Source organism: Nomascus leucogenys, chromosome 21 (genome assembly GCF_006542625.1).
Source record: "Nomascus leucogenys isolate Asia chromosome 21, Asia_NLE_v1, whole genome shotgun sequence".
Classification (NCBI taxonomy): Eukaryota; Metazoa; Chordata; class Mammalia; order Primates; family Hylobatidae; genus Nomascus; species Nomascus leucogenys.
In genome coordinates, this window is record NC_044401.1 from 46,153,757 (window position 1) to 46,168,670 (window position 14,914).

General features: G+C 42.5%; 1 protein-coding gene across 1 annotated transcript in view; it reads right to left on the bottom strand.

The window, feature by feature from the left end:
- SNX4 (sorting nexin 4) overlaps window positions 1-14,914 on the bottom strand; it is an 82,177-nt gene that overhangs the window by 64,779 nt on the left and 2,484 nt on the right. Inside the window, exon 2 of the mRNA XM_030801719.1 lies at window positions 638-759. Within this exon, the coding sequence (XP_030657579.1) occupies window positions 638-759 (122 nt within the window). The remainder of the gene's footprint in view (window positions 1-637; window positions 760-14,914) is intronic.

Here is a 14,914-nt window from a genome sequence, read left to right on the forward strand (position 1 = left end):
CCAGGAGTTTGAGACCAGACTGAGTAACATAGTGAGACCCCATCTCTACAAAAAATTTTAAAACTGCCAGACACAGTGGCTCACACCTGTAATCCCAACATTTTGGGAGGCCGAGGCAGGTGGATCGTTTGAGATCAGGAGTTTGAGACCAGCCTGACCAACACGGTGAAATCCTGTCTCTACTAAAAACACAAAAAAATTAGCTGGGTGTGGTAGCACATGCCTGTAATCTCAGCTACTTGGGAGGCTAAGGCAGGAGAATTGCTTGAACCCAGGAGACAGAGATTGCAGTGAGCCAAGATCATGCCACTGCATTCTAGCCTGGGTGACAGAGTGAGACTCCATCTCAAAAAAAAATAGCCAACCATGGTGGCTCACGCCTGTATGCCAACTACTCAGGAAACTGGGGTGACCCCAGGAGTTTGAGGCTGCAGTGAGCCATGACTGCACCACTGCACTCCAGCCCAGGCAACAGAATGAGACCCTGTCTCAAAAAAAAGTAAAGAAACAAAATCAATCCCGAAAAAAAAAAAAAAAGAAAACCTTTAAAAAATTCTGTTATACAGCAGAGTCTACATCAATAAGTACCAGAAAAAGCTTTCCGTCTACCTGCCCAGGTGTAATTTTCATTACCCACCTTGTTTCAATGAGGTAAGCAGTGTATGTTTCTTGCATGTTCATGGCATTTCTTCCAGTTCGTTTTTCTGCTTCTGAAACACTGATTTCTATCTTCTTCAACCAAAAATTATTGTGTGTCATCTAGACAAAAGTAAATAAAACAACAACAACAAAAAAAACCCTTTAAGATGGTACTGAAAAAAGTCTCAGCTATGTAAATTAAACCCATTATTGGGTTTACATATTTCAAAATAGTTACTTATAGTTCTTGAGTTGCCAGGGGTTGCAAAATGACAGCAGCAAATGGTAGCCTTTATCAACATACAAAAGTACATTAACTTTTCCAGAGGTATTTTATTTATGTATGTATTTATTTTTATTTTTTTTGAGACCAAGTCTCACTCTGCCACCCAGGCTGAAGTGCACTGGCGCGATCTCAGCTCACTGCAACCTTCGCCTCCTGGGTTCAAGGGATTCTCCTGCCTCAGTCTTCCAAGTAGCTGGGATTACAGGTACGCACCAACACGCTCAACTGACTTTGGTATTTTCAGTAGAAACGGGGTTTCACCATGTTGGCCAGGCTGGTCTCGAACTCCTGACCTCAGGTGATCCACCTGCCTTGGCCTCCCAAAGTGCTGGGATTATAGGCATGAGCCACTGCACCCGGCCTTCCAGAGGTAGTTTAAAAGATACTATATATGTTGAATGATTAAAATTTAGACATTTCATAAGTGACCAAGAATAATCTATAGAAATACATAAGAAAATATCTCAAAAACACATTAGACACAAAGGATTCTGGGAGGATAGTGGAGTAGGAAGCACTAGGAATCCGTCTCTCCACCTAGATGACAACTGCACTGGCAGACTCTGTCTGATGTAAGTATCTGGGAACTCTGGAGTCCAATAAAGGCTTCCAACTCCCAGGGGAAGGCTTGGATGACAAAATGTGGTTAATGTCAATCAATTTCAGCTACCTATCCCTTAGTGCCTAGCAGGCAGCTGAGCAGCATTCCTGGAACAGCCTGATGAAGCCAGGGTAGGCAAAAAGGGCCTTGTTTTCCAAACATCCAGGATCTGTCCTCTGATCACCAACTGCTTCTTCTAAGAGGCACAGACAAAGAAGTGGTGGTCATTGCTGTTGCTCCTCCCCCCATTGTTGCAAGCCTCTTGTCCTGGCTGAAGTGACTTCCAGGGGACTTCAAAAGCCAGCATCCTGTTTTTCCTCCCTTCATTTTTCTTTTGACCCCCTTTGGTAAGCCAGACATTAAAAACTTGGACCTTTAGCCAGGTGTGGTAGTGCGTGCCTTTAGTCCTAGCTACTGAGGCTGAGGCAGGTGGATCAGTTCAGCCCAGGAGGTCAAAACTAGCCTGGGAAACACAGGAAGACCTTGTCTCTTAAAAAGAAAAAATTGGACATTTAAAAACAACTGGATATGCGAGGACAATTAGAAAATAATCACACATGCCCAGGAAAAGGCTCAAGCTCAGGAAAGATCTATAAAGACTTTAAGTTTACACCTCTCTCAGGCTGATCTTTGGCATGGAGACAGCCTACAGTAATTAAAAAATACATAAATAAATAACAAAAACAGCAACTCCCAGGGTAGGAGAAGAATTCGATGTCCAGAGTTACCACATTATTACATGCAAATGCCTAGTTTTCAACAAAAAAAAATCACAAGGCATATAAAACAGGGTGGTATGATCCCTTCAGAAGGAAAAAATACATCAACAGAAACTGCTCCTGAAAAAGACATGATGACATATCTACTAGAAAAAGACTTTATCCCTTTTTTCATTTCTTTTTTTTTTTTTTAGACAGAGTCTAGCTGTCACCCAGGCAGGACTGCTGTGGTGCAATCTCGACTCAGTGCAACCTCCGGCTCCTGGATTCAAGCGATTTCTGTGCTTCAGCCTCCTGAATAGCTGGGATTACAGGCGTGTGCCACCATGCTGGGCTAATTTTTTTTTTTTTTTTTTTTTTTTTGAGACAGAGTCTTGCTCTATCACCAGGTCAGAGTGCAGTGGCACGATCTCAGCTCACTGCAGCCTTCACCTCTTGGGTTCAAAGGATTCTCCTGCCTTAGCCTCTAGAGTAGCTGAGACTACAGGGCATGTTGTCCAGGCTGGTCTTGAAGTCCTGGGCTCAAATGATCCATCCACCTCAGCCTTCCAAGCTGCTGGCGTTACAGGCATGAGCCACCATGCCTGGCTGACAAAGACTTTAAAGTAATCATCTTATAGATGCTCAGAGAACTTAAAGGAAGACGTGGAGAAAGTAAAAAATAAATAAATAAAATAAAATAAAATGATGTATGAACAAAATAGAAGTATCCAGTAGAGAGATAGAAAACTTTAAAAGAAACCAAAAAGTGGCCAGGCATGGTGGCTCATGCCTGTAATCCCAGCACTTTGGGAGGCTGAGGCGGGCAGGTCACCTGAGGTCAAGAGTTCAAGACCAGTCTAGCCAACATGTTGAAACTCCATCTTTACTAAAAATACAAAAACTAGCTGGGTGTGGTGGCGGGCGCTTGTAATCCCAGCTACTCAGGAGACTGAGGCATGGAGAATTACTTGAACCCAGGAGGCGGAGGCTGCAGTAAGCAAAGACCACACCACTGCACTCCAGCCTGGGTGATAGGGCGAGAAAAAAAAAAAAAAAAGAAAGAAACCAAAAAGAAATTCTGGAGCTGAAAAGTACAATAACTCAAATTAAAAGTTCACTAGAGGGGTTCAAAGGCAAATTTGAACAGGCACAAGAGAGAACTGACAAACTAGAAGATAGGAGAATGGAAATTATCAAGTCCGAGGAACAGAAAAAAGATGGAAGGAAAATAAACAGAGCTTAAGGGACACGCAGGGCACCATCAAACGGACCAACATGTGCACTGTCGTAGTAAGGAGAGGGGAGAGAGAAAAAGGAGAAGGGACAGTATCCGAAGAAATAATGGTTGAAAATTTCACAAATATGATAGAAAAAATGTATATAAACATCCAAGAAGCATGACAAATTCCAAATAAGATGTTTACTGAGACATTTTATAACTTTTCAAAGACAGAATCTTGACAGCAGCAAGACAGAAGCAACTGATCATATAAAAGGAATCTTCAATAAGGTTATCAGCAAATTTCTCATCAGAAACTTTGGAGGCCAGAAGACAGGGAGTTGATATCTTCAAAGTGCTAAAAAATAAAAATAACTGTCAATCCAGAATCCTATATCTAGCAAACTGTCCTTCAAAAGTGTGGGAAAAATTAAGACATTCCCAGAGGCAGGAGAATCTCTTGAACCCAAGAGGCGGAGGTTGCAGTGAGCCAAGATCGCGCCACTGAACTTCAGTCTGGGCAACAGTCACACTCCGTCTCAAAAAAAACAAAACAAAACAAAAAAATAATGAAAATGAAGTTATAAAAATAAGTCAATTTACAATAGCATCAAAAAGAAAAAATACTTGGGAATTAAGGTGGTAAAAGACTTGTACGATGGAAACTATAAAACATTGCTAGAAATTAAAAGAAGATACATAAATGAAAACACATCCCATGTTCTTGATTTGGAAGATTTAATATTATGAAGATATCAAAACTACCCAAAGCAATCTATATATCCAATGCAAACCCTATGAAAATCCCAACTACATTCTTTGACATTCTTTGCAGAAATAGGAAAACTCATCCTAAGAGTCAGATGGAATCTCAAGGGACCCCAAATAGCCAAAGCAATCTTGAAAATGAAGCATAAGGCCAGGTGCGGTGGCTCACGCCTATAATCCCAGCACTTTGGGAGGCTGGGGCGGGCGGATCACGAGGTCAGGAGATTGAGACCATCCTGGCTAACACGGTGAAACCCTGTCTCTACTAAAAATACACAAAATTAGCCGGGTGTGGTGGCAGGCGCCTGTAGTCCCAGCTACTTAGGAGGCTGAGGCAGGAGAATGGCGTGAACCCGGGAGGCAGAGCTTGCAGTAAGCCGAGATCGCGCCACTGCACTCCATCCTGGGCGACAGAGCGAGACTCTGTCTCAAAAAAAAAAAAAAAGAAAACGTAACATAAAATTGGAGGACTCGTACTTCCTGGTTTCAAAACTTACTACAAAGCTACAGTAATAACAACAATGTGGTACTGTCATAAATACAGGTATATAGACCTATGAAATCAGATAGTCCAGAAATAAACCCTCGAATATATGGTCAATTTTGTGACAAGACAGTTTGATGGGAAAAGGACAATTTTTCCAACAAATGATGCTGGGAAAACTGAATATCCACATACAAAAAAATTAAATTGGACCCTTAACTAACACCCTACACAAAAACTAACTTTAAATGGTTCAAAGACCCAAGCATAAAACTCTTAGAAGAAAATACAGGGGAAAAGTTTCAAGACATTGGATTTAACCATGGTTTCTTGGATATGACACCAAAGGCACAGGCAGTAAAAAAAAAATTGGCAAATTGGACTCCATGAAAATTAAAAATGTCATGCATCAAAAGACAATATTAACAGGCCAGGCACGATGGCTCATGCCTGTAATCTCAGCACTTTGGGAGGCCGAGGCAGGAGGATTACTTGAGGTCAGGAGTTCAAGACCAGCCTGGCCCACATGGTGAAACCCCATCTCTACAAAAATACAAAAATTAGCCAGGCGTGGTGTCATGTCTGTAATCCCAGCTGCTTGGGAGGCTGAGGCAGGAAAATCACTTTAACCCAGTAGCCAGTGGTTGCAGTGAGTCAAGATCACGCCACTACATTCCAGCCTGGATGATAAAGCGAGACTCTGTCTCGAGAGAGAGAGAAAAAAAAAAACAGCCTGACCAACATGGACCTGTCTCCACTAAAAATACAAAAATTAGCTGGGTGTGGTGGGGCGTGCCTGTAATCCCAGCTACTCAGGAGGCTGAGGCAGGAGAATCGCTTGAACCCGGGAGGTGGAGGTTGTGATGAGCCAAGATTGCACCACTGCACTCCAGCCTGGGCAAGAGAGAAACTCCGTCTCAAAAAAAAAAAAAAAAAAAAAAAAAGAGAGAGAAAGGACAGTATTAGAGTAAAAAGGCAACCCAAAGAACGGAAGAAAGTATTTTCTCTCATGGATCCAGACTATTTAGAGAACTCCCAAAGTCAACAACAAAATACAACCCAATTGAGCCAGGCACGGTGGCTCATGCCTGTCATCCTAGCACTTTGGGAGGCCAAGGTGGGTGGATCACCTGAGGCCAGGAGTTTGAGGCCAGCCTAGCCAACATGGTGAAACCCTGTCTCTAACTAAAAATACAAAAAATTAGCTGGGTGTGGTGGTGAGTTGCCTGTATTCCAGCTACTTGGGAGGCTGAGGCAGGAGAATCGCTTGAGCCTGGGAGGCAGAGGTTGCAGTGAGCTGAGATCGCGCCACTGCACTCCAGCCTTGGTGACAGAGCAAGAATCTGTCTCAAAAAAAAAAAATACGGCCCAATTCAAAAATGGAAAAATGGGCAAAGGACTTCAACAGACATTTTTCTGAAGAAGCACAGGAAAAGATAATCAACATCAGTCATAATTAGGTAAATGCAAATCAAAACTACAATGAAATACTGCCTCACACCTATAGAATGGCTACTATGAAAAACAAACAATAGGAAATCAGTGTTGGTGAGGCTGTGGAGAAATTGGAACCCTTGTGCCCTACTGGCAGGAATGTAAAATGGTGCAGCTGCTGTAGAAAACAGTACAGTGGTGCCTCAAAAAATTAAAAATATGTCCAGGCGCGGTGGCTCACGCCTGTAATCTCAGCACTTTGGGAGGCCGAGGCGGGCGGATCACGAGGTCAGGAGATCGAAACCATCCTGGCTAACACGGTGAAATCCCATCTCTACTACAAATACAAAAAAATTAGCCGGGCGTGGTGGTGGGCACCTGTAGTCCCAGCTACTCGGGAGGCTGAGGCAGGAGGATGACATGAACCCGGGAGATGGAGCTTGCAGTGAGCCGAGATTGAGCCACTGCACTCCAACCTGGGCGACAGAGTGAGACTCTGTCTCAAAAAAAAAAAATTAAAAAGACAATTACCATATAATCCAGCAATTCCACTTCTGCCTATATATCCAAAAGAATTAAAAGCAGAGTCTCAAAGAGATATTTGCATATCCATGATGTCATGGCACCATCATTCACAATAGGTAAAACGAGGAAGTAATGCAAATGTCCATCAACAGATGAATGGATTTTTTTTTTTTTTTGAGATGGAGTCTTGCTGTGTCACCCAGGCTGGAGTGCAGTGGTGCGATCTCACTGCAAGCTCCGCCTCCCGGGTTCACACCACCATTCTCCTGCCTCAGCCTCCTGAGCAGCTGGGACTACAGGCGCCCGCCACATGCCCGGCTAATTTTTTGTATTTTTAGTACAGACGGGGTTTCACCGTGTTAGCCAGCATGGTCTCGATCTCCTGACCTTGTGATCCACCCGCCTCAGCCTCCCAAAGTGCTGGGATTACAGGTGTGAGCCACCGCGCCCGGCTGAATGGATTTTTTAAACGTGATATATATACAAACAATGGAATACCATTCATCCTTAAAAAGGAAGGAAATTCTGTCATATGCTACAACATGGATATATATCTCAAAGACATTATGATAAGTGAAATAAAACAGTCACACAAAGACAAATACTGTATGATTCCATGTATATGAGGTACTCGGAATAGTCAAAATCATACAGACAGTAAAACGATGGAAGGCCGGGCGCGGTGGCTCACGCCTGTAATCCCAGCACTCTGGGAGGCCGAGGCGGGCGGATCACGAGGTCAGGAGATCGAGACCATCCTGGCTAACACAGTGAAACCCCGTCTCTACTAAAAATACAAAAAAAAAAATTAGCCGGGCGACGTGGCGAGCGCCTGTAGTCCCAGCTACTCCGGAGGCTGAGGCAGGAGAATGGCGGGAACCCCCCGGGGGGCGGAGCCTGCAGTGAGCCGAGACCGCGCCACTGCACTCCAGCCTGGGAGACGGCGAGACTCTGTCTCAAAAAAAAAAAAAAAAAAAAAAAAAAAACGATGGCTGCCAGCAGCTGCGGCAGGGGGAAATAGGTAGCTGTGGTTTAATAGGTACAACTTCAGTTCCACAAGATGAGAAGAGTTCTGGAGGCTGGTTGTACAACGTATGTGAATATACTTATGACTGAACATTTTTAAACCATCAAGATGGTAAATTTTATATCATATATATTTTAACACAATTTATTTTTTGAGACAGTTTCGCTCTTATTGCCTAGGCTGGAGTGCAATGGCGTGCTCTCGGCTCACCGCAACCTCAGCCTCCCGGGCTCAGGCAATTCTCCTCCCTCAGCCTCCCGAGTAGCTAGGATTACAAGCATGCCCCACCATGCCCGGATAATTTTGTATTTTTAGTAGAGATGGAGTTTCTCCATGTTGGTCAGGCTGGTCTCGAACTCCCGACCTCAGGTGATCCACCCACCTTGGCCTCCCAAAGTGCTGGGATTATAGGCGTGAGCCACCGTGCCCAGCTTAACACAATTTTTTAAACTGAAGAATAAACACATTATACAAATATGAATGATCCTCAATATTGTTATCTAATGTGGGGTTTAACCAAAATCAAATCTCTCTCTCTCAAAAGTCAAATACTATACATATGCCGAAAGGCAAGATTATCAGCAGTCAGCATAATTTTTTTTTAAACAATCAGGAGTCATCTTATATTAAACTTAAAATTCACCTAAACTTTTGGCAGTGGTTAATAGGCTCCACCCTTGAGGCAGCAAAGTTTTCAGAAGAGCAGACTCCTTTCTTTTCCCACTAGAACATCTCAGGTCTATGCCAAAAGGCGAAAAAGAACAATAAACACACCACTGGCCGACCCTAGGCTGTATGTTTGAGAAAGTGCATCACTGCAGAAAGATTTCAAATACACCCAAACTAACTAACTCCAAGTCTAAACAAGGAAGAGAAAGTGAGACCACAGGATAACTGCTATGCTATGGCTTTTTTTTTCTTCTTTGCTCACTGTCAAAATTGAGGTGGGTTTTAACTTAATTTAAAATATTGTACGTATTATAATTGGGGTGTTTTATGAAGGAGAGATAAAAGTAGATACTAAGTGAAGCAAAGGGTAAAAGAAAAAGCTACACATATCAAATTAAACCTAGCCACTATAAGGTCTGAAAGAGGTCTGTGACAGTGCAAAAATATGAATCAGCAATGAAAACAGATGATACACTACACAGCTCTCCCAAAATGTACAGGAAAAATGTAGAAGAAGGTAAAAATGCTAAAAGAAGATAAAGAAAAATGCCAACCCAGTGGGTTGAAATCAGCCAACAAAAACAAAAATCTCTCAGTCCTCAAGGCATTTTTATAAAATGTAAGTTTTTATATATGTATGTACTAAGACAGAAAATAAGAGAGACAGCAGGAAATCATCACCCAAAAGAAAGCTCAAGAAATCACCTAAGCACAAGCCACCCAACATCAGGGTTGGTTATGAAGCCCTCATTGGTTGACACATACACATATACATGTATTAATAATACGTTCTGGCCCACAGCCAAGCATTTTGATTTACCATCTGCTCCAGTGACAAATTCCCCGAATTCTGAAAGCACATCCTGATAAAGCAAGTTATTAATATCTCCCTAGTCAAAAAGATAAGACATATGAATCATAAATTGACCCTGTCATACCACCCAGTTTCAAAGAAGGAAAAAAGATAAAAGCATAAAATCAGCTATCATAAAAGCTAAAGGATACAAACAGGCACACAACAATAATACCAGTAGGGTTGGTAGATGATATAAAATTACTTACACTGTCAGTAGTAAAGCATAGAACAGTGCCAAGAGTAACAAAACTGAACACCATAATTGTTAAAAGGACGCATTCCACAGATTTAAAGATGGACTGGCTTGTTGAATGGCAGATGAGACCAGGGACCTTTTAAAGAGAGACCTAATTTTTATTTTATTTTTAAATATTATGTGTAGAGAAGAGGTCTCACTATGTTGCCTAGGCTGGTCTCAAACTCCTGGGCTCAAGCAATCCTCTCACCTCAGTACAGGGTCAACAGATAGAACAACTTTTTTTTTTTGAGACAGAGTGTCACCCAGGCTGGAGTGCAGTGACTCAATCCTGGCTCACTGCAACCTCTACCTCCTGGGTTCAAGTGCTTCTCATGTTTCAGCCACCCAAGTAGCTGGGATTACAGGTGTGTGCCACCATACTCAACTAATTTTTGTGTTTTTATTAACAGTAGAGATGGGGTTTCGTCATGATGGCCAGGCAGGGCAAGTAATTTAGCCTGTCTGTGCTTCAGTTTCCTCATCTGAAAACAGAGATAATAATAGTACCTGCAATAAATGGAATGTTTGTGTCCTCCTAAAATGTATATGTTAAAATCCTAACACTAAAGGTGATGGTATTACGAGGTGGGGCCTTTGGAAAGATTATGACATGAGGGTAGGGCCCTCATAAGTGGGGTTAGTGCCCTGAGAAAAGATACCCCAGAGAGTTCCTCCTTCCACCATGTGAGGACACAGTGAAAAGGCAGCCTACAATGAGCCAGGAAGCAGCCCTCACCAGTCACTGAATCTGCCAGTTCCTTAATCTTGGACTTTCCAGCCTCCAAGACTGTAAGCAATTCGTTGCTATTGTTTATAAGCCACTCAGTCTGTGGTACCTTGTTATAGCAGCCCGAACAGACTAAGACAGTACCTAATTCACAAAGTCATTGGGAACATTTAATGGGTTAATGCATATCAAGAGTTTGATTTAACGTTGCTTGGCACATAGCAAGAGCTCAAGTATTACTTTTCGGCCATTATTTTTAGATTTAAATTTTCTGATGATGAAAATTATACATGCTAAATGTACAAACACTGAAAAAAATTAAGTAAATATAAATCATCTGTATCCCACAACCCAGCGCTAACCACTGTTACCATAACGGTATACTTCCTTATCACCTTTTTTCTAGGCGTGATACTTCCGTGTTACTGAAACAGGTCAGACAGCTAAGGATAAGAACCACCTACTGAAATTACTTCCCTTTGGGGCTCTGTCTACACTGATCAGAGGTAGCTGGTACTAGGTTAAAAATGATGTGTTTACTAATAGTGATGCTTACTTCAGCTGTAAATAACTTAGTTCAGGCTGCTATAACAAATGACCATAGACTGGCTGGTTTGTAAACAACAGAAATTTATTGCTCACAGTCCTGGAGGCCGAGAAGTCCAAGATCAAGGAACTGGCAGATTCGGTGAGGGTCTGCTTCCTGGTTCACAGACAGCTGTGTTTCACTGTGTCTTCATATGGCTGGAAGAAAGGAGACTTCTGGATTTTTTTTTTTTTTAATAAGGGCACTAATCCCACTCAGGAAGGCTCCATCCTCATGACCTAATCACCTTCTAAAGGCCCTTCCACCAAACACCATCACAATGGGATTAGGTTTCAACATATGAATTTTGGGGAGACAGAAACATTCAATCCAAAGCAATAACTAAGAAAAATAGTGTTATAATATATGACCTGTTCTCTTGTGCTTTTTTCTGTAAAAATACTTTTAAAATAACAGCACAGCTATTCAGAAAACATTAATTTTTATTTAAAATACAACAATATGTTAAGTTTGAACAGTGTTCCAAACTGAGTAACACATTCATGGTCCATGAAATTAATTTGGTGGGTTGTGACCGACACTTTTTTTTTTTTTTTGAGACTGAGTCTCGCTCTATTGCATAGGGTGGAGTGCAGTTGCATGATCACAGCTCACTGCAACCTCCGCCTCCTAGGTTCAAGCGATTCTCCTGCCTTAGCCTCCCAAGTAGCTAGGATTACAGGCATGTGCCACCATGCCTGGCTAATTTTCATATTTCTAGTACAGCCGGGCTTTCACAATGTTGCCCAGGCTGGTCTCAAACTCCCGACCTCAGGTGATCCGCCCCCCTCAGCCTCCCAAAGTGCTGGGATTACAGGTGTGAGCCACTGCACCTGGCCTCCAAAACTTTTTTTGACACAAGGTCTTGCTCTGTCACCCAGACTGGAGTACAGTGACATGATCATGGCTCACTGCAGCCTCAACCTCCCTGGTTCTTGCTCCCACCTCAGCCTCTTGAGCAGCTGGGACCAAAGGTGCAGGTCACCACACTAGACTAATTTTTTTATTTTTTGTAGACTGGGTCTCCCTACATTCCCGACGATGATCTCAAGGCATGGGCCTCAGCCTCCTAAAGTCCCGAGATTATAGGTGTGAGCCACTGCATCCAGCCCAATGCTTCCTTTTTAATTTAAAAATATAGAAAAGAAAAATATCAGAAAATGTTGCATGCAGTAATGGCTAAGTATTGTTTCCTGAAACAACAATCACATATTAAAGTACGTGTATGCTGATTATGATGTAAAAGTGTATTTTGCTTTGGGAGGCCAAGGCAGGAGGAGTGCTTGAGGCCAAGAGTTCAAGACCAGGCTGGCCAAAATGGCAAAACCCCATCTCTACTAAAAAAAATACAAAAATTAGCCAGGTGTGGTGGTGCGTGCCTATAGTCCCAGCTATTCGGGAGGCTTGGGCAGGAGAATTGCTTGAACCTGGGAGGTGAAGGCTGAAGTGAGCCGAGATTATGTCATGGCACTCCAATGTGGGCAACAGAGGGAGACTCTGTCTCAAAAAAAAAAAAAAATGTATTTTGAGTCGGGCATGGTGACTCACACCTGTAATCCCAGCAATTTGGGGGGCTGAGGTGGGAGGATCACTGGAGCCCAGATGTTTGAGACCAGCCTGGGCAACATAGGGGGATCTCGTCTCTACAAAAAAAATAGAATAAATCAGTCAGGTATGGTGGTATGTGCCTGTAGTTCCACCTACTCCAGAGGCTGAGGTGGGAGGACTGCTTGAACCCAGTAGGTCAAGGCTGCAGTGAGCCGTGATCATGCCATTGCACTCCAGCCTGGGCAACAGAGCAAGACTTGGCCTCAAAAAAAAAAAAAAAAAGAAAATGTATTTTGTACTGTGAATCACCTTCAGAAAAATCTGAAAGCCACTGAGGTAGAAAACGATTTTTAAAAGTTCTTGGGGCTGGGTGCTGTGGCTCACTCTTGTAATCCTGGTGCTTTGGGAGATGAAATGGGAGGACCACTTGAGCCCAGGAGTTTGAGACCAACCTGGACAACAAAGTGAGACCTCTTCTCAATCAATCAATAAAAAATTACTGAGTATGATTTTATCATCTGCTGCTAAAGTGATGAATTCTGTAATTAGGCCTATAAACTTTATCTTCCTTTTTAATGTTATCCTTACCCACAGAATGCCTCAAACCTTACTCACAATCTGGTCTACTCCACTTAGTTCTCTGCAGCCACTCAGTGAAGGTATTCAATGTGCACCAGAATTTTTAACCACCAGCTGCTCAATCACTCTATTCCATCAGCATTCCCAGGTCTAGAGCACTCTCCCTAAAAATCACTTATGAATTCCTCAGGTAATGGTTTTTCTCTGGCAAATACTGTAAATGGTTTTTCTCTGGCAAATACCTGTCTGTTAACTGCCAACTCAATGGAATCTAAAAAAGTACTCTGTCCTCCACACCCTTGCTATTTCCTCTCCTTCTGCTCGGGCTAATTACTACTTTCTTAGAGAATGAATTCCCTTCTCATATTTTCCATTTTCCAAATTATTTTAAATAGAACTGACTATAGCTTTAAAAAACTGTACAGAAAAAGAGCTTACATAGAGTTTAAAGAATCCCGATTAGTGGTGTTAAAACCAGAAGAGTCTTGTGACTCTTTGGCAGTGCAGTTTCCACAACCTCTTGGGGTAGGATAATTGGTATAAATTACTCTCCCTCTTACAATCTGCAGTCAAAAATAAGGCTGGGCCGGGCACAGTGGCTCACGCCTGTAATCCCAGCACTTTGGGCGGCTGAGGTGGGTGGATCACTTGAGGTCAGGAGTCCGAGACCAGCCTGGCCAACATGGTGAAACCCCCTCTTTACTAAAAATACAAAAATTAGTCAGGTGTAGAGGCACATGCCTTTAACCACAGCTACTCGGGAGGCTGAAGCACAAGAATTGCTTGAACCCAGGAGGCAGAGTTTGCAGTGAGCCCGGATCCTGCTACTGCACTCCAGCTGGGGCCACAGAGCAAGGTTCTGTCTCAAAAAAGAAAAAAAATGGTGGTTAAGCAAGCTTTTTTTTCATCTCTGAACACTATTTGCCTAGACATCTTTGTAGTAAAAAAATGGATAAATCAACACATCTTTCAAACCTTTTTTTCCTTTTCAAAATTACAACTTAGGCTGTTCTGAAGATAGTAAGTTATCTCAATTTATTTTCACAATCAGTTACAGATCAAACTCTTTGTTCTACTCTTTTCCCCCTTCTCACTACTGCACTTGACTAGTCTAAAAAAATTACAACTTAGTGTTAACTACACTAAAAACTTTAAAATACAGTATTGGAACAATGTACAAGCCTATTTCAAACTTTTTTTTAATGAAGCAAAATGGCTTAATGGAAAAAGCACTGATTTCAATGCCGGTGAACCTAGATTCAAATCCCAGCCATGCTACTGACTAGCTTGTGACCATGGTCAGATTACTTCTCTCTGAGCCTCTGGCTGGTTCCATTTACCCATCTATTGGAAGTAATTTTGAGAATTAAATGAAAAGTAGAGCCCCACTGTGCACAGCACACACAAAACTAACTTACTTTTCTGCCGAGACCACATTCCTATCAGTAACAGCTACAATGAGGCCATAAAAATATTACAGTAATTTTAAACTGAAGACTGAGTGAGAGAGAGTATAGAGAGAGGTGAAGGGACGTGAAGACCTTCAAAGGACGGGTTTTTAGTTTGATTTTCTCTTTGAGGGGAGAAGAGGGGAAGGGGAAGGAATGCACTGAATGTATATTTGTTTAAACACCTAGTACTTCTGAAATATTTGCCCAAATGGCTTGTATCTCTTTATGAACTACTAAATTAGGGAGTTGTTTTAAGAAACCACATAGGCCGAGGGCAGTGGCTCATGTCTGTAATCCCAGCACTTTAGGAGGCTGAGGCAGGCAGATCGCCTAAGGTCAGGAGTTCGAGACCAGCCTGGCCAACATGATGAAACCCCATCTCTACTAAAAACACAAAAATTAGCTGGGCATGGTGGCACACACCTGTAATCCCAGCTACTCAGGAGGCTGAGGCATGAGAATCGCTTGAGCCTGGGAGGCAGAGGTTTGCAGTGACCTGAGATCACGCCACTGCACTCCAGCCTGGGCGACAGGTCAAGAGACTGCTCAAAAAAAAAAGAATAAAAATGTCAGGAA